This window comes from Pollicipes pollicipes, unplaced genomic scaffold, assembly GCF_011947565.3.
Source record: "Pollicipes pollicipes isolate AB1234 unplaced genomic scaffold, Ppol_2.1 Scaffold_4295;HRSCAF=5057_pilon_pilon_pilon, whole genome shotgun sequence".
Taxonomy (NCBI): Eukaryota; Metazoa; Arthropoda; class Thecostraca; order Pollicipedomorpha; family Pollicipedidae; genus Pollicipes; species Pollicipes pollicipes.
Window position 1 is genome coordinate 32,516,444 of NW_023596461.1, and position 24,342 is coordinate 32,540,785.

Sequence of the window (24,342 nt, forward strand, 5' to 3'; positions counted from 1 at the left end):
TCTCAAAGAAGGGAGGTCACAGTCTTGGAGAAGGGGGGCCATAGTCTTTGGAAATGGAGATCACAGTTTCGGGAAAAGGAAGCCACAGTCTCGGTGAAGGGAGGTCACAGTCCCAGGGAAGGGAGGTCACAGTCTCAGGGAAGGGAGGTCACAGTCTCGGGGCCAGGGGTGACAGTCTCGCGGGAGGGAGATCACAGTCTTAGGGAGGGGAGGTCACAGTCTCGGGTAAGGAAGGTCAGTTTTAGGGCCGAGGTTACAGCCGTGCGGAAGGCAGGTCACAGTCCCAGGGAAGGGAAGTCATGGACTTGAGGAAGGGAGGTCACAGCCTCGAGGATGGGAGGTCATAGTCTCACGGAAAGGAGGTCACATTATCGGGTAAGAGAAGTCCCAGTCTCGGGTAAGGAAGGTCATAATCTCGAGGAAGTGAGACCACAGCCTCGGGGCGGGGGGTCACAGGATCGGGGAAGGGAGGTCACAGTCTCACGGAAAGGAGGTCACATTATCGGGTAAGGGAAGTCCCAGTCTCGGGTAAGGAAGGTCATAATCTCGGGGAGATCGGGGAGATCACAGCCTCGGGGCCGGGGGGTCACAGGATCGGGGAAGGGAGGTCACAGTCTCGGGGCCGGGGGTCACAGTCTGAGGGAAGGGACGTCACGGTCCTGGGAAAGGGGTCACATCTCGGGGAAGGTAGGCCACAGTCTCTGGAAAGAGAAGGTCCTAGTCTCGGGGCCGGGGTTACAGTCTCAGTGCTGGGGGTCACAGTCTCGAGGCCGGAGGTCACAGTCTCGGAGCCGGTAGGTCGCGGAAGTGTGACGTCACTGTCAGGATCAGCTGGTGTTCAGCGTAAAGGTCGAAGCTGAAAACAAATGTCAAAATGGAAGATAAAAACCGGTACAAGTAAGGGATCTACCAAGAGAACGAAAGGTGGTTCTTAAACTACATTTTCGACAATGATGCCACCGCGCAAAGAAACCCTTCCCGCTCCAAAAAAGTATTTGCTACCCAAACATGACTTCGAAGTTCCAACCTTCCAAACCTTATCATAAGACACGACCAGCACAAAAAGTGACGGAAGGTGGGCGACGGCACATGCTGTACCAGTGGCTCGTGCCGCCGACCATGAGGAGCCGTACCAGCCCTATAACAGAAGCTCAGGGGATTTGGCAAGCGAGCCGATGGCCCGGACTATCCGTGAGCACGCCATCGGGCGCTGTAATGACTCTCCCACGTTCGTAGCACGGATCTCCTTTTTTTACCCCGGCTGTCGCCCGTGTGTTGGCGTACCCAGGAGGGGACGGGAGGGAGGGGGGGGGGGGCGCAGGCAGCAATCGATGCCTGTACGTGTGGCGGCCGGACTGAGTCAGCCGCGGTCCGCGGTCGGGTCGGAGTGAAGCGGGTGCTGCAGGAGGAACGAGTGGCACTGCCCCCCCCCCCCCCCCACCCTCTCTCCGCCGATCCTGGACACGGACGCCAGGGGCGAGGAGAAGACTGGGCAGGAATACTTCTGATCAGCAGAGTAGTAATAGTTATTTGAAAAGCAAGAGTAGCCTCGGGTTGACGGTCAGAAGATTTCAGAAATATTGTGCTTCTCGGACCGGGTGGAATGCAAAAAAGACAAAAAAAAAATGCTGCATTGAAAGCAGCTTTTATCTCCACTAAATGCAAGTCGGCAGTGCTGCCGCTGGATCACCCTTGCCTCAAGTTGGCAGCGCTGTGACGATGTATTCTAAAATACATCCGTACCTGGTGCCTGCACCACTGTCATGTCCTCAGCAGGGGCTTGCCTAAGGGTAATGTTAAAACCCAAGCTATGCGGAAATATCGCACCCCAAAAAGGGCAGCTAGCACAAGGACGCAAGGAATGATACCGCATGACTCAGGAGGACATGCCCGTCTATGTACCCAAGTAAAACAAAATGGTCGGCCCAGTCACTTTAAATCGACAATGAACAGCAACAGCATGCAGCGTTGAATAGCTGCCGACTCCCACACTCCTGCTGGCAGAAGTCGTCCCTCCCACGGGCGTCCACCCGCTCCTGCCGGGACCTAGCCTGCGCCTGTCGCCCGCCCGCCCGGCGGACTAGCAGCGAGGCCCACAGCCAGCCGACGGCGCCCCGGTCCGCCCGGGATCAGGGCTGTCGACTCGGTCGGTTTTTGTCAGCCCGTCAGTGGCAAAGGCGGCGGCAAAAACCATCTGGATCAATTAATGGTGGTCGACGGACATGCTGGACATTGGACGGATGCTCACAAAAAGCCAAATATAGTCCAGCAATTGACCTTTTGTCCCTAGGTGAGCTGACAGCTTGTGTAATTACTGCATCCATATGGCGTGTATTAATATTAATAAATAAGATGCTTTGAGAGTGCGTGCGTGCGTGCGTGCGTGCGTGCGTGCGAGCGTGCGTGCGTGCGTGCGTGTGTGCGTGCGTATATGAGTGCGTGCGTGCGTGCGTGCGTGCGTGCGTGCGTGCGTGCGCGTGTGTGCGTTTGTGTGCGTGTGTGTGTGTGTGTGTGTGTGTGTGTGTGCGCGTGTGCGTGCCTTTTGGTGCATTCATCAACGTAGCAACAGGAGACCAGGGTACTCTGCCCCCACCCCACCCCACCCCCGGTCCCACTTCTCGTGAAAGGTCAGCCCTCTATGGTGGGGCATGGCAATCGTTTACCCGAGAATGGGCGTTATCATATGTAAATGGGCGTAATCATACCTACCCCACAGTTGTTAGATATCTCTTCATCCCTGGTCGTTTGTGGGCTTGTGGGGTGAGTAGGTATGAATGACATTTAAAGATTGGACTCGCAATGCCATTTTTCAACCAAATTCTCAGTGGGCGCCGATGCCACACAGTAAGAGACGAACGGCTCGTCTGCATCGTTTACGGCCGGAACGGGAAGCGGAAGACGTTTACAGCCTGTTCTGGGAGCGCGGTAGTTGTCGGAATCCGAGAACCGATACCGCGGCGGCGGTCAGCGGCCGTTCGATCAGCGATCTCCCCACCCACCAGACGTTCTCAGATGCCCCCTCGGCGGCCGCTGGAGCAGCTGATCGTGGCTGGACGGGCTGATGGAAGGGCGGTGGGGCGGGGGGGGGGGGGCTGGGGAAGTTCTGGGTGGCCCGGAGCAGACAGGCGTCGACGGCGCGCGACAGCCGCGCGCGTGTCGTTGTTGTTCGGAGCTACGGGTCTCGGTCGTCACGCTTCCGCCAAGTTTGCCTCGGCACTCGCGGCGACATATCCAACCGCCTTTCGAAAGTCAGACTTTCCACCTATATGTTTCCCCATTTCCACACGCTTGTGACCTGCGTCTTCGCGCGCCACCCACCCAGACCGACCAGTGATGCTCACGTACTGGCTCGTAGGTTAATATGCTTTTCTTGTTCCAGCGGATGAACGGTTCGGCACGGCGGTCGAGCTCGTAAACCACATCGCCACTGCTGCGCTGCGTTTGTCGCGTAACGCAGGCTGTACAGCGTCGTGACGTCACAGGGACCCACACTGCCACGACTGGGCTCAGGCACCAGTGCCTTATGGATGTGGTGTGGGGAGGTGCAAACATTGCGTGCCGCGGTATCGACGCCCGGGCTTTTTTTCGGTGCCGAAGGTTGTAGAGCCGATGCCGACACGTCTCTGAACAACGACAGACGAGCGCGTGACGGCCTCAAATGCCAAGTATCATCGTCTCGTGCTAATTATCATGATGGGTCTGCCATTTAAGGACGGGCATCAAATGACACAGTAAAATGATGCTCTTGCGTACGCTACGACGAAACTGAAAGGCCGCAACGTTGGGTTCCAAATGCGGTCATCCACCTCTCAGTGATGGACGCAAGCCCGGCGTGCACCCACTGTTGGAGCCATCGGGTCCAATGGCTCGGTGGTTCAACAAGGAATGGTTCAAGAATCATGTTCAATGATATGTTGCACGTTGTCGTAAGGTGCGCCTGTAACTTCACTTCAGCCGGACAGGCTATCACGTGACTGCTTACCTTCCAACCGGACACGATGTCACGGTAGTAGGGGAAATTCTCGGTGATCCAATCGTAGATCTCTGACAGGGTCATCTTCTGCTTGGCACTGCTCTGTATCGCCATCGATATCAAATTGGCGTAGCTGAGAACAGGACACGGATGATCCGGTCACGCGCTTTGGAATGTTGGTAATGGTAATGAACTTAGTGCTTCGGAATGTTATTAGTGACAATGAAGTCGATGCTTCGGAATGTTGGTAGTAATAATGAAGTTAGTGCTCAGGAACGTTAGTAGTGATAATGAAGTTAGTGCTTCGGAATTTTGGTAGTGAAGGCTGTACTGTGATAGGTGACAGGTGGCACACATCACGTAACCTGTGTTATCATCGCTAGTGTAACTGAGTTCGTTTTTAGGCAAACTAAAGGGTTAGAAATTGATATAAGGCAAGCAACAGCGATTAATTAGTATGAACCTGTACAAGAATAGCAGAGAATGCAAGAGCGTTGTTAAGTATCAGGCTAAGTGCTGGATGCCGGCCTGGTTGGTGTGTACGCCAGTTTGGACCATTCGCATCGCACATAAGCCTATTTTCAAAACCACTTGAAAGCTGGCAAGAATAAAAAGTAGTAGATGCGGCAACACAGAAAACACCAGGATGTGCTGCCAACCCAGATGTGATTAATGATTTCAGCACGAGCTTTCAACGCGTTGTCGATCTGACGTCGTACAGAGGCCTCGGAGAAATTACCACTCACCTGTCGCCGCCGCCAGACGAAAAACACTGGGATGCGCTGCCACCTCCGGTGTTTTTTATGATCCCAGCACGAGCCTTCAGTGAGTTGTCGAGCTGTCATCATGCATAAGCCTCCGAGAAATCGTTACCCACCTGTCGCCGCTGACGAAAGCACGTAACCGCAGCCGTCGAAGTCGGGGGGGGGGGGGGGGCACCCACGAAAAGCTGACACGGCGATGATGAAACCGACAGTCGTGGAAGGGGTGGGGGCTGCTTCGGGTATCGCCTTACCCAGTGGTTCGAGCATTGATTAACGATGCACAACCGCCATCGGGCCTTGTTGGCAGTCTAGGCATACGTGTGGTAATGCCGGCTGGTAGTCAGGTAGTTGTCATTGCAATGTGTCAGAACCAGCGGTGAGCCCAACGACTTGGGTGCAGGCATGAACTGCGTGATGTTGGTGCTAAGGCGCGAGCCTGCTGGCAATCAGTGTTGTCATTAACAGGCGGCTATTGCGTAAAGCGGCCAGCAGCAACAGACCCGCTGTCGACGGGGAAAGATCAGAGGGCAGGGACAACAGGCTCCAGCAGGGGGGGGGGGGGGGGGGAGGCGCGGGCGGCTGAGGGCGCGGGTAAATGTGAAGATGTGAGTCTCAGCTGGACCTGAAAGGTTGGTCTAATGAGGTCGACATGCATAACAGAAAACGAAAAGATGAGGTCGGAAGACGGGTGGGCACACATGCAGTTCTAGTATGGGATGAAGTCCACGATCCATGATCTGTACACCGAATGGGTCTTAAAATGGGATAAGTGCGTGCCAAAGAAGAAAAAAGAAGTTGGAAGGAGTGAGTCCCAACAGACGGTGGGTGAAGACACCGAAATATTCATTTTCTGTGAAATAGCGGAATGCGATAACCTGACTGAGCGGGGGGTGAAAATAAGAGCAAACTTCTCTGTTGCACCTCAAGCCATCGAGTTGTTGCTAACAGACTGACCGTAATCAAATGTGATGTGTCTACCTGTTGCATTTGCCAATGACCGCGATAATCTGCCTCCGCACAGCAAAGTGCAATATCATTTGAAACAGGGTTTTTGATACGCTCGTGACATCGATGTAATGAAGAAAGGTCTTGAGTATTACTGTTTTGTGCATATGAATTGAGTATCTACTTTTGAAGAGCCTTGAGCACTCGCGGCTCCTTGGACAGCTATGCATCTCATTTCCCTGTCAGGATCAATAGCTGCACATTATTTAACCCCATACATAGCCACTTAAAGGCACCTGCAGATTTTCAGTTATTGAAAACTGGGCTTCTAATACCAGCAGACCAGCTTCTAACCGTAAACGAGTAGCGAGTCAAGGTTCTGAGAAATATTCGCGTCAGCATTACTACCGTTCAGAGGCAAAAAGGTCTTTGCGCCATTGGGTACAAAAGCACTCAGGCTTTTTTGCCCTTGGACGGCAGACTAGCAAAATAAACCGGCTCTATCGAAAATCTATCCCGCTACCACCCAGGCGGAAGGCTTCGCATCCAACGGTGGCTCCCAGATACGCCCCTGACGGACGTCTCTTGCAATTCCCGCGCCGCTGGTCGGGGTCCGCCGCCAGCAAACAGCCATTATCGCGACCAGGCCGGCGGCCGACGGCTGGCCGCGGCCGCCTCAGGGGGCGGCGTTGGCGGCGCCCGGCCCGGCCAGGCCCATTCATCGGGGTCGGCCGCGCACGACAGGTGTATTGATTGCCTCAGGACCGAGCAGCCGCGGCCGGCCAGCGGTCAGCCGCCCAAGGCCGCCGGGGCGCCCGCGCCGCCAGGAGCGGCTCCAGCCACCCCGGCAGGGGGGCGGGGCACCGGCTTGGTTTGGATGGCGCTGAGATCTGAGAGCGTAGATTTGATGTCCGTTTAGCCATGCTGACGGACGGTTGGAATGGTGGGTGCTGAGGTCGTGCAAGTACTATCGAAATAAGGAATAGATACTGACGCTGGCTGGTGACAAAGGAGTCATGCAGCGGTATGAACAATACTGACGAGTAGAAAATGTGCATGAAGCCCCGTTGGAAGACTTGCTTCGAAGAAGTCGCGTGCAGTGTGAAGGGGGCACAAAATCGCGTCCTCCTTTCTCCCCGAGAGCGATTAATGGCGTGATGTGGTGGCACAATTACACTCCGTTGTGTGCTGGGAATTCGAATTTGACACACATGGTGTTTTGCAGGCGCATGGTATAAAGTAACTTTTAGCGGTTGGAAATGACAAACGCTTTTTTAAATGCTTCAGATTCAATTATATAGGTGGGACATTGTTTTTCTTCCGCGGACCTCGTTTCACATTGTTCGTCGTTTTCTTACACACTTGACCAGAATTCCCAAGATTTGCAAAAAAGCATAAAGCTTAAACACCGTGGCTGTGGAGAGGCCCAGGCTTCCGCCTCCCTGAGTCGTACAAAGTTCCGCTTATTTCCAAACCGCCGAAAAAAAGCACTTGGTGACATATGGGGCAGCCTAGTCACTTTACGTATTGAACTATTTCCCGATGACGACGCCCCCAGGCTAATTACCCACGTCTTGCTCGTCCAAACCCCCGTCAGCAGCATATCCCAGCACAATCACGTGGGTCCAAACTCGTGCATTTCACATATAACAGGCCCACTCGGAGCCGGCTCGTCCAGTAACAAGCTATCGGGCAGATCAGCAGATCAGCAGATGTCGGAGGGGCAGATCAGCGGATCAGCAGATGTCGGAGGGGCAGATCAGCGGATCAGCAGATGTCGGAGAATCACCTCCGAAGCTCTCCGTCGATTGGTAGGAAATGTCGTAGTGCTTTGAATGAGGCACTTGTTTGCGTGTAGATGTGCTTGAGTACTTGGGCCCGACACCGCCGCTCGGACCTGGGGAGCTTCATGGACGGGAAGGGCACTCACCAGTGATCACATTCATATAGCGAAGCTACCTTTCCAACTAACCCCTATGAGCAAATCCGCTTTTTCATCGATGTTATCTCTCCATTGCCTTACACATCTTGACGAAAACTTGCAACTTCTCTGAGCCATATGCTAAAACTGTTTAAGGTGTCACTAAAAGATGTCAGTTGAAGGTTTGCCTTCATATAAATGGCTGCACTACTTCCAGCGGTACGCCGGACTCCAGGGACAATAAGCAGTGATACGTTTTATGTGGCATGAAATGAGAGAGGTGGAAACAGATGGAAATGTTGATAATTGATATCATGTAAGATAGCGCTAAAATTAGTTTAATGAAATCAGACACCCTTGTAACATCGCCAACAGATTCATCAAATCATTGGAAAGTCTACCTATCATAAATTAAGAGGCGGAGGTCCAGACTAGAATGTTGGGAATGTTGATAATCGGGAATCAGGGAACAGATGGAAATGTTGATAATTGTTATCATGTAAGATAATACTAAGATTAATTTAACGAAATCGGACACTCCTGTAACATCGCCAACATATTCACCAGTTCATTGGAAAGTCTACCTATTATAAGTCAACAGGCGGAGGTCCGCCGACGCAGCATTCACCCGCCAATGACAAAGGGTATATCACCAAATCGGATAGTCTCCATGCCGAGATCGATGCATTTGTGTTTCTTTACACCTCTGGTAACTGTGGATGAAGTTACACTGATCGCAACAAGCGGGGATACGCGGCTGTGTAGTTTTCATGATTCGATATGCCGCACAGCTCATTTCATATATCATGTCAAGCCGAAACGTCCTGAGTTTGAGATGTATGATACTTTGCTTCGTTTGACTCATCTTTATTTCTTGATTATTTGAGATCCGTTTCGGAGAATGTGATACTAGCCGCCTTCCGGTCGACTTCTGGTACACATATGGTTCGGATAGTTTTAAACTTCGCTAATGAGCTGCAGCCGTTACTTCGCCCTGCAGCCGACCACCGCGCAGCACGTCCCACGTCTTCATCTCATCTGGTTGCTGAGACCTGGCGCCAATCCTTGAGCGTGCCTTAGAACGAGCGAACCAGAAGCTTACGCACGAGAGCGAGTGATCTACGCACGTCTTGTCTCACGCTTTTGGTCATGCGATTGACCGCTTGCAACTCCGTCGCGATTTGGTGGACTCGTGCCGCTACGACGCCCGGCACAACATCTGGCGACTCTCTGCTGAGAACTGCATGAACCTAGGATCAGCGGTCACAAAGATACCAGCTTCTAGAAATGACGACGGGCTGGCCGAGCCGCTTAAGAGTAAATAATAGTGTAAGTGAAATGTAACATGCAATTGTGTAGGCGTATTGGTATAAGCGTAAGTGTAAACAAATTATAATAATTTTATCACCATTCCCGTAAGGCTAACTTTACCAGCGGCGTCACTGATAATGACCCCTGCCGGCCTGTGCCACGATCCCTGACCCTTGCTAAGCTTGTCCCCCGTTCCATGCATAGTGGGGGACAAGGCTCCCTGGACCCCCAGCCCGCTGCCGCACCTTGTCCGCGCTAACCCATCCCGCGCGCTGTGGTCCTTATTTCCTGGCGCCAGCCATGTCCTTATTTCCTGTCGCGCTACTTCACCGACCCCTGACCCCTGTCTCCTGGGTGAGAGAGGTCAAAAAAGCTCTAACGTCATTCGTGTGAGTACCCATCATGTGTTGCACCTGCATCGGCACACAGCGGCAATGGTCTACAGTGTGCGCCATGGGAACAGGAGGTCTCGCGCGCTATTGATTAAGCATGGCGGCAAGACCGCTGGCGGCCACACGGTGTCCATCCGGCTAAGGTTTTCAGTGTTTTTATCCGTTGCAAGTTGCGTGCTGCTCGCTCGAGTTCCTGAAGCAGCCCTGGGACTAACAACATAGTGAATGAATTACAAAGGCGAGCTGAGCCTGCTTCCACACCAAAGCCGTGCTCATTACGGCATCGGTGGGGTCAGTATCATGCACGTGGTGGCGACCTGATCACGGTTGGGCTGCTGAGCTCCCACCCAGGGAGGCAGCGATAAGTTTAAGCGGGCAACGAAGATGCTCTGCTGTTTCGATTTTGCGACATTCTTTCGTCAATCTGTACTTTGCATGACCACTGAGTATGCGATATTGAAAAACTGCTGGCGGTTCTGATGCTTCTGGCGTGCTGCATAGTGAGCTTTGCTCGATGCACTTCACCTTCCAGTAACGATAATGGCCTCTCGAGCAGTTCCGCGTGTACAAACTTCGACGACAAGTATTTCAGAGTCGGTGAAAGCCCCCAGCCGCCCTTGGTCAAGAAAACTGCAGTACTTCGTGTAAAAATTTACTCCATTCGTGCGCGATGCGCACAAAAACCACGCCTCTGGCTTGCAAAGCAGCGCTTGAGCCAGGATGGACGTAGACCGGCCGCAAGCCTGCTGTTACACGCGTCATGTCGCTTTAAAACACGCAACCTTTCAGACATGGGACGACAACCTGTTTCTCCGGTCACGGGCAACACATTCGGAAGGGGGGAGGGCTGAAGCCTGTTCCGCGCCCTCTCCAGACCCCTCATCGTTAGCGGCAGGGCGCCGGGGCGAACGAAACCGGACTTCAAGAATCGCGTCTGGCGGACCCACTGCCGCCGCCGCCGCCGCCCAACCAGCGCCGCCGCCGCGGCCCGACCAGCGCCACGGCCCGCCGCGCCGGTCGACTGCCAGTGACGTCACGCTGACGTCACGCCGCCGGACCGTGGGCGGCGCGGCGCTCAGGTGAATGCCGCGAGGTTCGCGCTGAATAGCGCGCGTCGCCCGCGGCGAATGGCGGAAGGGCAGGTGACGGCGGGCGTGGCGAGGGGACGGCGCCGCTGACAAAGGTGCCATCGATAGAGCGACGGGGGCTAGAGCGTACCGACGACGGGCTCGAGCGTTCTCAAGGTCACGGCAGGTCAAGTAGACGGGAAAGGAGCTGGTACGCCACGCCCTGCGAGGTGCTGTTTTGATGAGTACCAATGAAACCGATCATCGCGAATTTTAGCGTTGAAACGGTTTGTCGTCCTGATTTCAGCGATGTTATCTAAAAGTATTTATGTGCAACCGTGCCGCAATAATGACACCATACAGGTACACAGGAAGCTTGTGACGCAGTCTCCCTCGCCGGCTGACCCAGGCGCGCCAGGCTGTATGGTGTGGGGCGAACCGCGTAAGGCGCCTAACTGCATGAAGTGTGAACGCGTTTCTCGATTCAAGGCTGGTGCTGGTATAATGACGGGTAAGTATTAGTTTCTTTGTTCACTTTTCATGATTGGTCGTCGCCGTTCACGTTTGTGGCAATGTTTGTGACGTCAGTGCATTGATTGTTCTCTGATTGCGTGGTGGAACCAACTTATGGCCACGACTGGTCGGCTTTGTTCAAATCTAAGCTGAAAAGTCACGCAAAAGTCATGCAATCCTCAGCAACCTCGTCGCCAGCGATCGGGTCACGCCATTGCGTGACCCTGTGCGCAGTGTAATGACAATAAAGCACGTCGGCAGAATGCAGCAGAAATTCTGCTTCAGAATGGTGTGCTTGTTGCCACTAGTACTTAAGAAAATGCTTCCTAACGCCTGATATGTCGGGCTGACCTACCACCTAGATGCGACTGACTTGATCCGGCTAATATGACCGGACCGACCTGATCCGACTGACCTGGGCCTGACGCGACTGACCTGCTCCAGCTGACCTGACAGGGTTGACCTGAACCTGGCTGACCTTATCCGACCGGCCTCATCCAAGCGACCTGACTGACTTGACACAACTGACCTATCCCGACTGACTACTCGACGGACCTGATCCGACTTGCCTGGCCTCTTATGACCCTGTTGCCCTTACCTGACCTCACTTGGCGTTGGCGGCCTGACCTGACGCGACTGACCTGTAGGGGGGCTTGCCGTTGGCTAGCTGGCTGTCGCCGGTGGAGTCGGCCTGGGCGATCTGACTGCGGCCGTCGCCCAGCATCTCCGCCGCCGCGGCCACCGTCTGATCCAGCGTCTTCTTGGCGCTGAGCTGTCGCACAGCAGCACACAGCAGCGCCGTCAGCAGCCAGACACAGCGCTGGTAGTGCGGCAACAGCGCTGTGCTGACAGGGCAAAGAAACCTTCCCACCGTAGATGTATTGTCAGTGCACCACGATCGAGAGTGGCTGTGAGTGGGAGGAAGCAGTCCGTCAGTGACAGTAGTTGGGTTTACAATATTGGCCTCGGCGCTGTAAACGTCCTTCAGATTCAATGTGACGACGCAAATTGCCTGGGTCATTATTGCCTTTCAAAAATGGTGCTGAAGAAGTACTCCGAAATGACAAGGCGATTGCCAGTTCGGCATCGTTGTTTCGCGGCCGACGGTCGTTTGGCCTCCACTTTAGATCGTGTTATATCTCGGTAAATTGTCAACGCTGAAAATGGCACTGCCGGCTAACGCAATAAAAAATGAAATTCAGCGCCAAGCTGGGCCGTTGTTTGCCATGGGAAATATATTTTCATTCGTCTGGGCAATCATGACGCCACCACACGGGCCGTCACGTCCCCGGGGGGTCAATTTGAAGTCGTTCCAAACCTTGCGCGCAGCGACGGCAGGACACTGGTCTACATGCATCATATGCACCACAGGCGCACACGAGGTGTGCAGACAGAGCCCGGTGGACGGCAAACAGCCGCCGAGGTCCCTGCATCGATCGGCATTTTCACGGTGTGAAACGGCTTAGACCAGTACGCGAATAGACCTCGGCCTGTGGTATGTCTGCAGCACGGACTGTGAGGCCTAGTGCAGCGGCGAGCGATGCGACTTTCAGGAACTCGACTCAGCTCATGGCTGCGGCGCGGAAGAAAGAGATGGCCGAGGGGAAGATAGCCTTATGGGAAAAGGCAACATAAACCATTTTGAACCGATCATCCATGGCAAATTCTTTAGCCAATGTTTTGGGCTGTTCACTGATGACCTCAGGGGTTGATGACCTGTTCCTCGGCGTCAGCGAAAAAACGCCAACACCGACGGGCCAGTAGGCGCAAACATGGGTCATGACACACAAAATCATTAAATGTAGCACAGCACAGCGACCTGGGAGAAATGGCAGCGCACAAACACGCCAGACGGCACGGCGAGCGCAGGTGACGCCTTGAGCGAGTGCGCCGCTCGGAGCACGTGCGTCAGGTGCGTGTGGCTGCCTGAGGGGATGGGGGCGGAGCGTCTGCTGACCTGGGGCAGCCAGTCGATGGCTGTGAGGCTGCGGTCGAGGAAGGTCTCGCCAGCCATGACCTCGGCCGCCGCGGCATCGGACCAGCGGCTAAGCGCCGCGGGGTCGCACACCTCCACGGTGGAGGCCGACTGCGGCACCGGCTGCGGCGGAGGTCACCGGTCAGCAGGGTACAGAGGTCACTCTCAAGTCACAGGGGTCATTCGTCTCCACTGGAGGCCGCCTGCGGCACCGATTGCGGCAGAGGTCACGAGCCGACAGGTCAAAGAGGTCATACTTAGGCCACAGAGGTCACGGTGGAGGCCGGAAAGTGCACCGGCTGCGGCAGAGGTCCACGGGTCAACAGGTCCCAAAGGTCACGCTCAGGTCACAGTGGACACATATAACATGCAGGCACCGTTCTCAGAGGCCACTGAAGGTCAATAGTTTGAGTTCGTCTCAACAATTGAGAAGTGATGTGTACCATTTTTAAAAAACGGGGAAGTCCCAGACGTCAAATGGGTCCCTGTTACTACTCAATGGCAATGACCGCATGTGACCACAAAAGTGACTGCGTTGAAAGGCTGTTGTACGAGCCATCTTCGGTGCAACAAATCCGACACCATGCATTGAATGATGCAGCAAATTAAATGTCAATTCCAGCAGGTCCTAGAAAACTTGAGCAGCATAATATGGCTGCTGCGACTAAAAAGACACACCGCTGCTGTAACGTGATATGGGTTGATCGCAGTAGTAACACTGAGGGGGCTCGAGTGCCAACAAGTTACCGCGCACACAGCGAGGGCATTTCTTCCAGCCTCGTTCGTGGAAACCTAGCGAGCCAAACGGCAGTAATTGGCCGAGGTCGATACATTTCGACCCCGCCCGCAGCAGAACGGGCTACTCAGGGCAGCCCTGACGCTAACCTCCGCACGTGCGGGCCGCACACCACGCCGTTTCCGCCGCCTCAAAACGCGGCCACGCTGCGGAGACAGCAGAATTGCCCGAGGCGGGACGCGCGGTGGCCGGTCACGTGACCGCGGTGACGTCATCCGTCGCCGGGCGCGTCGGTGCGCCGGCGGGTACATGAGCAAAGCCGTATCGATTGGCCGGCGGCGTTTGTGACTGGGGAACGTGCCGTCATGCAGGCGACAGCTCCTCACGCGAGGCGACGACCGTTCGGGGGGGGGGGGGGCTGTTGACCACGGGGTGGAGCTGAAAGGGGCGAGCTGGGCTGGTGCTCGCGACTGCAAGAAAATCCCCTGCGCAGAATTTGTTTCTACAAATACGTCGCTGCTGCGAAGACTGCTGCATAGGAGAGTTAAATAGCGAGCCGGCGTTTGTTGCGGGCGGCATTCACCGGTCACCGGTTGAAAGAGACGTTTTGTTTGCAGGGGAAATACATGCAGTAGAGGGCAATGCATCGGCTGCGCGCTACTGCTGGCGATGATTAACTAGCTTTGCTCCATGTCGGCGAACCTTCGCGGGGCGAGCATAAACCTTCATGCAGAACTGAGGAACTAAGCCAGCAGAGCCAACAGACGGCTCGCATGGCCATGCCTCAGGCCTTAGTTATTACGAGTTCGCTACAATCGGTGAGTGCCTCCAGCCGCGCGTACTGGCGTACAGTAAGCGCACGCCCACACCCATGCCCTATAATTTCTGCATCTCATTAAAATACCAGTCCATCGACGCCCAGATGCACGCAATAAATACCGCAGCATATAACATAGCATACGCCACACAAATCCACTGCATCCGACAGATTTTACTAGAAAAAGCATCACTGAGTTAGCGTTCTTTCCGTTTTGTACCTGAGCGTGTCATGTACTGGCATCCGAACCTGACTCGTTTGGATCAGCGCTGCCCCTGGGCCCGCCCACTCGCCGACTCTGACGCTGAGGAAACCCCACCCCCGCATCAATTGCTGAATGATCTTCCACTACGCAAGTCACAAGATATAATTATCCATGACGTCGTAGTCCCGCAGTTATTCAGCGCCGCGTGCGAATGCAGAGGTCACCATCCGTCATAAGCCTTCACGCACGCTGCCGTGTTGGCACCGAGGGCAATCAAACGACCGACAATTCATGGCACGACCTGCAGTGATCACAGAGCCGACAGCTTGGCCTTCAAACCCCTCCGCCGATAACTACCACCCGCGTCCTTCTCGATACCTCCAGGTTCCAGCAGCGCTTGTTCGGTGCGTGGCTGTCAGGACCCGACAAGCGATAAAAGCGATGTCTGGCTAGCGGGCACCGTTAGATTCACCCGAGAAGTGCAGGAAACCTCGTTTGGCCCTCGTCAATTTCGCCGATCGCCGACTTATATTGATATAAGGTCGCCTTCGACAGCCCACGCTGACGAAGGTGCTAACGCCGACAGTCGCTTCACTCTGCCGGTGTCCATGTCTGGTGCGCCGGAGCAAACGCTCAAAAGAACGGAAGGTGGCCCCGCACGTGCTCTTCGACGGGCTCTTGGGTTAATGAAAGCCATCGCCTACTGCTGACAGGGCGGACTGGGTCAAACGTGTTTAAACCTATACCGCTAACATATTTATGGAGCTCTGTGTTCGCAGATTGGAAGTGATTTAACTGCAAGTATGCCTCACTGCGTTCAGGTGCGGATCCAGGGTTTCGCCAAGGGAGCCACACAAGATTGTGAGGCCTCGATAGAGTTTCGGGCTCCCCAACAGAAACTTTCGCAGTCCAGCTAGCAAATTTTAAGATCCTTGGTGCGTTATTTTTATACAGAAACCCATCTTATTGTGCACATCCCTAGAAAGCTAGGCGTGGTACGTATGCACATACATGGACTTATTCATTTTCTCCAGACCATGGCGGATCCCGTCATTTCGAGGCTAAGCTTTTCGGAAAAAAATTGGCAAAATAAGCTAAGGTTAGCTGCTAAATACTGGGCCTCTGATGAATCGAGTGCCTCGGTGCTTATCTTATATGAGCCCCAGCAAAGGCGCAAGACACTCCGAGCAAGTGGAAAAACCCCAGGCCAATAAGAAGGGCCCCTGAGTAACTGAATGCACCCCGGCATATGGGGCCCCAACAAAAGCGTATGCAGCCTTTCGGGTAAATGGGAAGCATACGTGGAGGGCCCCTGATCGATCAAGAGTGCCCAGGCATGTTAGCGGATGGCGCGTCAACAGCAGCGTCGGGCTTTACGAGAGACTGCAAAGAACTCAAAGGCAACGTGGGAGGCACCTTAGCGATCGGATTGACCCGGCAAGTAGACATATAGGCCCCCGGCAGCAGCGCAGTGCCTCAGGACAACGTAATGAGTTTATCTGTTCACGGGGCTCACTTTCACTTGTGGCTGTTCTTGGTCGTCTGGAGGTCCAAAGACGTCCAATATTGTTGTGTTTTGTGTTTGAAAACTGCGTCCGTCCACCTGGTCATGGGCCCCTTCAGAGCCTATGGGTCCCCTCGGGGCACAAGGAGAGAACACTGTTCCCTGCCCCCTCCTCTGGATCCAACATTAGCCCGAGCGGTTTGATAGACGGGGCCCCGACAACAGCAGAGGGCCGTACATTCAAATAAGAGGCACCCAAGAGACCACATGGAGGGCCCAGGAATGATCGAGTGTGCCCGAGCAGGATAGCAGATGGGGGGGGGGGGGGCTTCTGACAAGAGCGTAGGACGCTGTATTCAAACAACAAATGCCCAAAACACAATGTGGAGGGATCCAAACGATCAAGTGCACCCGAGCAGGTTAACAGATAGGGCCCTCAACGATCCATTCGAATATAAAGTACCCAAGACGAATAAAGATGTCCCCGAGCGGTCGAGTGTTCCCGAGCAGGCTATCAAATGGGACCCCGACAAGAGCGCAGGGCCTTCCATTCAAATGAGAAGTACCCAGAACCCAGTGTGGAGGGTCCTCGAAGGATCGAGCGCACCCGTGCAGGCTGCCATATGGCCCTGACGAGAGCGTGGGGCCCTGCATTCAAATACAAAAACCCAATGTGCAGGGTCCTGGAACAGTCCAGTGTACACGGACAGGTTAACCTATAGGGGCCCCAACAGGTGCATAGGACCCTCCTTTGAAATAGGAGGTACCTAAGACCCACCTTGGAGGGCCCCGAACGACCGAGTGAGCCTAAGTAGGTTAAAAGATGGGCAACAGACAAGAGCTTAGGGCCCTAAGCGAGTGACAGAAAATTGGAAATGCCCTAGACCAATGAAGAGAGCCCATGAGCATACCGTGAGTGTGCCGATGGGTTAACCGTGACCAACGTGAAGGGCCCCTGAGCAAATAAGAATACCCCAGCATGTTAACATATGCCCCCCCCGCGCCTCTAGCGTAGAAAGCGTTTCGGGCGAATGGAAGGAATCCGTGGAAGGCCCCTGATTGACAGAGTGCCTCGGCACGCTGGCGGGGGGGGGGGGGGGGGCACCAACAGCGTAAGACCCTCTAAGCAAATGCAAAGAAATCAAGGGCAACGTAGAAGGCTCCTTAACGATCAGGTTGACTCCGCAAGTGAACATATAGGGCCCCCGGAAAAAGCGTACGGCCTCTGTAGAGCGTAAGCAGTCTTTAGACCTCCCAATTACCACCCTCTTAATGAGTTGAGAAATATTTTTATGTACTCGCGGGCTCTCCATTTCCGCTCGCAACTGTCATTGGTCACCTGAAAGCTCAAAAACGTCCAATATTGTTGCGTTCTGTATAAAAGCACTGCGTCTGTTCGGCCGAATGTGGGCCCTCTCGGAGCCGATGGGATCCCTTCGGGTCAAAGGGGGAGGGGGCATGACCCCATGCCCCCCTCTGGATCCACCCTGACTGTATTCCAAGGGATGAGGTGAGGCTCCCTGAAGCCATTATGTGACCTTTTGCGACATCTATCTTGCATCACATTACACTCCCCATATCCGGTATATGCCTCCGTGCAAATGAACATTGTTGGTATGCATTTCAACGGTAGGAAGATGCTGTTTGGAAAGTGCACCTGTTTGAACATGAGAGTTTTTCAAGGCTCAGTGTGACGTGACACGGAATGGCTCATACATCGCCATTCACACAGTTCGGCAATTTTGCGCTCAACATAACACTTTTGTATGCTGTTTGGCGTTCACTCGGATAGCTGACCTGATCTGACCTTGGCCTTGAATAATCTCTCGATATGTTACAGACATTGCATCTCTTTATATTGCTGCTTCACACACTCAGAACCACACGTGTGATATGTACACTCAGTCGAGAACGCTTTTTGGAGTGCTAGTTTTCCATATTTTCGGTGGATATGCTTTTCAAACTAAAGTTACAGCTTGATGAACTGACATGACAGTGGGCTGAATGTGAGGTCAAATAAAAAAGGCTCAAACCCCGGTTGGACAAAATTTCACATGTTACGAGCATGCTGATGAGAGCATGAGAGTTTACGGATGGTATGCACCTCCGAAATGGTATGCAAATCGGAGGTATGCACCTCCGAAAAACCGGAGCGGACAACATGGCGGTGTCGATACCGGTCTGCGCCGGCCGCCCGTGCGCTGCCCCGGCTCCGGCCGGCCCCTGTGCGTGTGAAGGCAGCATATGACAGCGCTTCGCGGCACCAGCGGCGCGCAGCGGTCGATTCGGCGAAGCGGGTCAGGGGCGCACGTGCACTAGCGCACAAGAAACAGACGCATTAAACGTCGCCCGGGAGCCCCATTTGCTAATGAGCAGCGCATGTACATGTTACAGTGTCCCACATTCGAATGGGGCTTTGAACTGAAATGGCCTCCCTGAAGATCACTCGGTGCAGTCAAAGCTTTGCCGTTCTTAAGGCTTGGTCCACTAGTCCACGTGTTACGTACAACATCCGTGACGCATTGAGGAGCATATTAACTGAACAAAAAAAAAAATGTGTTGTCTAGGGCAGGCTTTCCCATCTCATGATTCATTCAACATCTTCAGATGTGGAACATTCCCTTTAACATGAAAGTCGGTACATGCGTTACTCAAGACAAGTAACAACTGCTTTGCGTGTGAACAGCTGAAGTATAGACAATTGTTCATTGTCTGAGACAGTGATGCCGCTAGAAATGTTGCATTCTGCACAGCTACCTATGTCTTGCATCGCCATGAAAGGGAGTGTCCCACGTTTGGGGCATATCGCCAAGCCAGACTAGTGAAACTCCAGGGCGCATTTCGTCTAATACTAGCGCTGGATAGTGCCACTGCAGCACCATCAAGACATGATAAGAACATCATTTTTTTAAATAATTTTCGAGTCCAAATTATGCTGTCATCCTTTTGCAACAGCACTACACTTCTTCCCTGAAGTCGCGACCGCCGTCGTCATGACAACCGCCGTGGCCCCTTTGCAGGTGCGAATAAAAGAACGTTTGTGATTGGCCAAGCGGGCGGCGAGGAGGGTCTGTTGACGAGAAGCGCACTGGCTGAAGTTTGAACCAGCGCGTTCACTGCGGATATATCAATGTGATACTCCCATTCCCAAAGCTAAATTGCACCTCAAAAAGAGCCACTGTGTTAAGCGCTTTAAAAGTGAACTTATAGCCATATAATATTTCGTTGAATGCACGGGGTACGTTTCATGTGCGCAGATCTTTTAGTCCAACGAGCTGTTTTGAAGTTTTCACATCATTTATTACACGGACATTTTGACAAATCACTGTGTTGCGAACAATACAGAACACACACGTTGAAAAAACCAAGACAAATGAAATGCATGACTTTCATAGTGGTGAGATGTGAGTCCACTGAAATTTCTTTTGCAGGATCGGCTACTCCGAATACAAATTCTGAGCTATTCAGAACGACTTTTAAAAAATTGGTATTACTGATCAAATTGTACGCGTCTGATCTAACATATAATGAAAAGTACAAACGGTGGGATATTCCCTTTAAGTTGGTTTGTCACTGAGATTGTTTGCTTTATGATAGTTTTACCTATCTATCTACCATGCATGTATGATGAGTGTTTCAAAAGTAACACATGCCTGCTGCGCATAAAGATTGGCGGCAGCATGCGATACAAACGCGTATTCCTTTCAGGTACACAAACAATTTAAAATAATTTCGTGAAGCTGACTGATATGTTACGTGGGAGGTAGCCACTCTATATGACAGCGTTTCAGCATGGGCTCGCTTTTTGCCACAAAATCTTAAGAACTATTTGTTCCAAGCAAAGCACACGCAACCCACCAAAAAACAAATTCGGCGATTATCGCTGGTATGGGGCTGCATTTCATGGCTGGTGAAGTAACTAGAGTGGTTTGATCAATGCAGAAGGCTTGGGCTGAAATGCATTTAACCATCAACTACAACGCGCTGGGAAGTGCAAGCAAGGAGGTGAACAAATGCCAATTCGACCACACGAAAGCCCACATATTGACGTATCTATGCCAGATGACACCAAGTTTTGTACATTTTAACTGGAGAGCTATTAGATAGTTTTCGCTCCTTGAAATTGGAAGCAGAAAAAGTACCTGTCATCACGACAGAGAGCATACCCGCTCCCTACTATCAACTTGGTAAGAGCATTCATTTCGCGTGCTGCCAGTGCACTATGCGTTGCCTGGCATGAACAGTTCATTGACCAACGTGTTCATTGCTCAGCTCGTCATCATGGACCGGTCAAAATGTCGAATCGCGGTTCATCGTTGTGAGCTATATGGGAACATGAATAATGAACACATATTTTTGCTTGTGAGTAATGTGAAGGATGCCTACTTGTAATATGGTCTGTAGTTAAGACACATTATCTAGACATTGAACTTAGCTATGCCTTACAGCTTGCCTGCGTCACGTCTTTAACGTGCAGCCGTAAGCACACGTTTCACTAACACCCTTGGTGTTATAAAACCGATGCATCGCCAACTTTCTATTAACTGCCAGAAGGCGGAGGACGAGGATGAAAATAGTGATCAATTCTCTAGATGCGAGGCTTCTTCTTCTATGGGCACGATTCATCGGGTGAAAAAAAAACTTCAAAAATTGTGGGAAACTCACTCAAACCGTGCATGCCTTGTGCATACAAATAATAGATGCCAGTATGTTGACTACCACGTCTTGGTTACGTAAGAAATTCGGTGCTCTTCTAAAGAAAATTTTCTTCCCGATAGTTCGAGCTAACCAAAGATTAAATTCCACTTTGCTCTTGAAAACCCCTGGCAAGCACATCTGTGGAGCGCTAAGGACATTTCCGAGCGCTTGACTAAGCCACCGTCATTCTGCTCTTAGTGATAACTTTGACCCAAGTGGCACCATCATCCCTGGTGCCCCTTGACCTCTTTATCTTCCCGTCATCGCCTCCGGCCCTTGTGACCTCCGACCGGAACAGTGACCTGACCACTGCGCCCCTGACCCTTTGTGACGCCGTCACCGCCTGCTTCCGACCGGAAGCTGCCGCTCGTTGGCGGCGGCGGTGCGCGGTCGCCGCCGACGGCACCACTCTAGGATCGACCCAACCGGCGTGCAATGAGTGCCAGCCCCTACCGGCGGCCGGCTCCGCTCCGCCTGCGGCTCTTGTCGGCTCACTAAGCACGGAGAAACGCCGCCGCGGTGCGTTATTGTGATGGCCGACGGCGGTCCTGCTACATGTGATGAAAAGGCGAGGGAAGGTGGGTGGTGTGATCTTTGCGTGTAACTGGAAGCGGGGGGGATTGGAAGCAAGAAGGAGGTGGCGGGCTGCTAGTGGTTGGTGGATGCTTGGAAGTATTTATCGATATCAGACCCTCTCGGAGACTGTGTATATTGATCAATACCTTACGGTGTACTCCTAACCTCAGCACAAATCGAACGAAATGGAAACAGGTGGCAAAAGTCGCTACACCACGTCAAACATGGTAAGCTTATGTTTCAAAAGTTTAACATAAACCTTCCCGGGTTCACTGGAATAAGTGATTTATGTGGCATGTTGTAGTGAATTCGTTGCTGGAATTGAAGGCAGGAGTGTACGGTGTAATCGCAAGCGTGGCGATATTTGGCGGAGGACGTCCGCGTCGTAACTGGACCCGCAAGGAACGGTTCCGCGAGACGAGACTCCGACATCCACGTCCTTGACCTGGACATCGATCCCTCACCACGAGCGGTTCATCATCTCCCCTCCCAGCAGTGTGCCGATGATGTGAGTCACAGCGCGTAATCCACGCCGGGCAGCGACTAATGCGACCGAAGAATTTACTAGCAGTAGCTGAGTCATCGGGCCAATAAAACCGGGAAATATCTCCGGGTTGGGGCTGTGTAATTGTGCATCCAACCAGGCTGATGAGAGTCTTATCGATCGCCGAGCAAATTGTGATTCATGGACTTGTTCAGAAAAAAACATGTCCGATCCGATTACCAACAGGCTCTCTCAAGTCTCAGCTATAAGGCTGGCATGTTCTACCTGGCACCCACATCCCAACCAATTAGTCATTTAGCATGCAGTATGGGCAGCGTGGACTATAGCCTGCAGTATCCGACACCAATCAGGCATCGTCAATGAGATCACCGGTTGTTTGGTAGCAATATGACGTCACAAGTCACTGGTCGCGCGTCAGCGACCCCTGACCCCGTGTGCCCGGGCGAGAGGATTAGCGGCCTGGTGCGGCCGGGCGTGTGACGGGCAATACCGCGCCAAGAGCACCGTTTAATTTGTCACGAGGCGGTGGCCGACGCCCACGGGCGATTGACCCCAGGTAGGGGCAGTGACCCTAGCTTGCAGGGCCATCAATCACTTGATCATGACCGGAGGGCATATGTGTCGCCCATGTGCCCCATGATGTCCAGATTGATGACTGTGCTGGGTTCAAATGCGACGTGAAACATCCCTCGAGTTTGGGTGGACACAGGCGCGTTGCACACCGCACGGATAGCGCAGCATGTAGCTGCACAGTTACATGAAAATGAAATGGGTTCAACCGCGGCGAATGTGGGGGGGGGGGGGGGCTCAAGGCCAAGCGGAGAGCTTGCAGGTCGTTTTTGGGGACCTCCCGATCAGTTCCCCAGGTCACTATGGCTGCGGCGAGCACGGGTCAGGTGGCTGGTGCGCGGCATGGCCGGCTGCGGCCATGCAATAGCCTCCTTCTGTGATTCATCCACACGCCAGAGCGGCTACAGGCCGACCGCTCGCCCTCAAAAATCATTTGCCGTCCGCCGGCATCCGGTCGATACCCCTCCCCCCTCCACACACATACACACTGGCTTCCGGGAACGGGTGAAGGGCAGCAGAGAGTGGCCATGACCGGAGGCCGACCCCGCACGGCCCCTAGGCCACCCGAGCTTCGCAGGGCCAGCGGGGGGCGGGGCCCGGGCCGCGCCACCAGACGACAAACACCCGCCGACGGCGCGTCGGGCCGGCGATCGCGCGGCCGTGACGTCACGCACCCGCGTGGTGACGTCACACCACGGCCCGGCGGCGGCGCGCGATCGACCCCGAGGCGGCCGGGGTTCGCCGAAGACGGCGATGACTCACGGCTGGCGAAGAGACTGCCTGACGGCGATCAAGCCATGTCGGGAGGGACGGGTGCCTCCCCCCAACCCCCGAGAGCTCACGCACGTCCGGATAGGGGGGGGGGGGGGGTGACTCAGCCGGTCGGGGTCGATTCGACTTCCGCGGCTGGTGCTCACAGAACTCTGAGCAGAGCCGGAGGCCGGATTAGTGTCACGTAATGGTCGCACGTGACCGGCGTAATCCAGAGTCTTCCGTGACGTAGCGCCACGTCAATTCGGTGCTTTGATTGAGTTAGCTTGAAAAGTAGGTCAGTTTCGAGACCACACAAATTATAATAGTTAAGCCACACAAAAACGTTTGAAACCTTAGTGGTTTGAATCCGATATTACTTAGTCGCTTCTATTGGCTGAAAGAGAACTCGTGCGGCTACAAAGCAATGTGGCTTGAAATGTTCCACATTTGAAGATATTGCAGCAAGCATTAGACATGATGAAACAAGCCCACTCATTCTATTGGCATTGGTACACTTTTTAGGCAGAAAGATTGCTCTAGGCAGCCCAATTATCCGCTTAGTAAATATCCTCCTCAAAACGTCATGGTCTGATTACGTCACCATACCTTGCACAACATTGATTGAAAGCCAACTGACGGTCGTTGCATCTGGAAATCGTGCGCACAAACGTCAGATATGAACGCCTCAATAATTATATCTTTCTTGGTCTTCATCGGCGCATGGCTTATGAAATGGCAGGATTTGAATGACATCATTCTGACGTCGTAAATGCCCAGGTGACTTTGAAATACTCTGAAAGGCAGGGTTGTGAACAGCACCGAAAGATCTTCAAGATGGTTATTTCAGCTCAAAGGCCCACATAAATATGGAACGCTCCCTTTAACACGGTATTTCGGGAGCTTAATTTCCCGCGAAATCGAGCACTTAGCGCGTCTCGAAAATTTTGTTTGGGCATGGCTGATACGTAAATCAAACTATCTACCCCATGGTTGAATTGCAATCCCATTTTTTTTTCGCTTCAGCGAGCCCCAAGATCAGCAGGTTAAGGTCTAGACAACATTTGAAGTAAAACCCAAATCCAATAAAAATTGCAAAGTATTGCACCCAGTCATACCT

At 53.3% G+C, this 24,342-nt stretch overlaps 1 protein-coding gene across 1 annotated transcript in view; it reads right to left on the reverse strand.

Annotated features, from left to right (window-relative positions):
• Positions 1 to 24,342, reverse strand: part of LOC119097450 (forkhead box protein E3) — a 34,480-nt gene that overhangs the window by 5,070 nt on the left and 5,068 nt on the right. Inside the window, exons 2-4 of the mRNA XM_037220482.1 lie at positions 12,844 to 12,984; positions 11,528 to 11,658; positions 3,983 to 4,106 (exon numbers count right to left, since the gene is read on the reverse strand). Coding sequence (XP_037076377.1) covers positions 3,983 to 4,106; positions 11,528 to 11,658; positions 12,844 to 12,900 — 312 coding nt within the window. The 5' untranslated portion in view covers positions 12,901 to 12,984. The remainder of the gene's footprint in view (positions 1 to 3,982; positions 4,107 to 11,527; positions 11,659 to 12,843; positions 12,985 to 24,342) is intronic.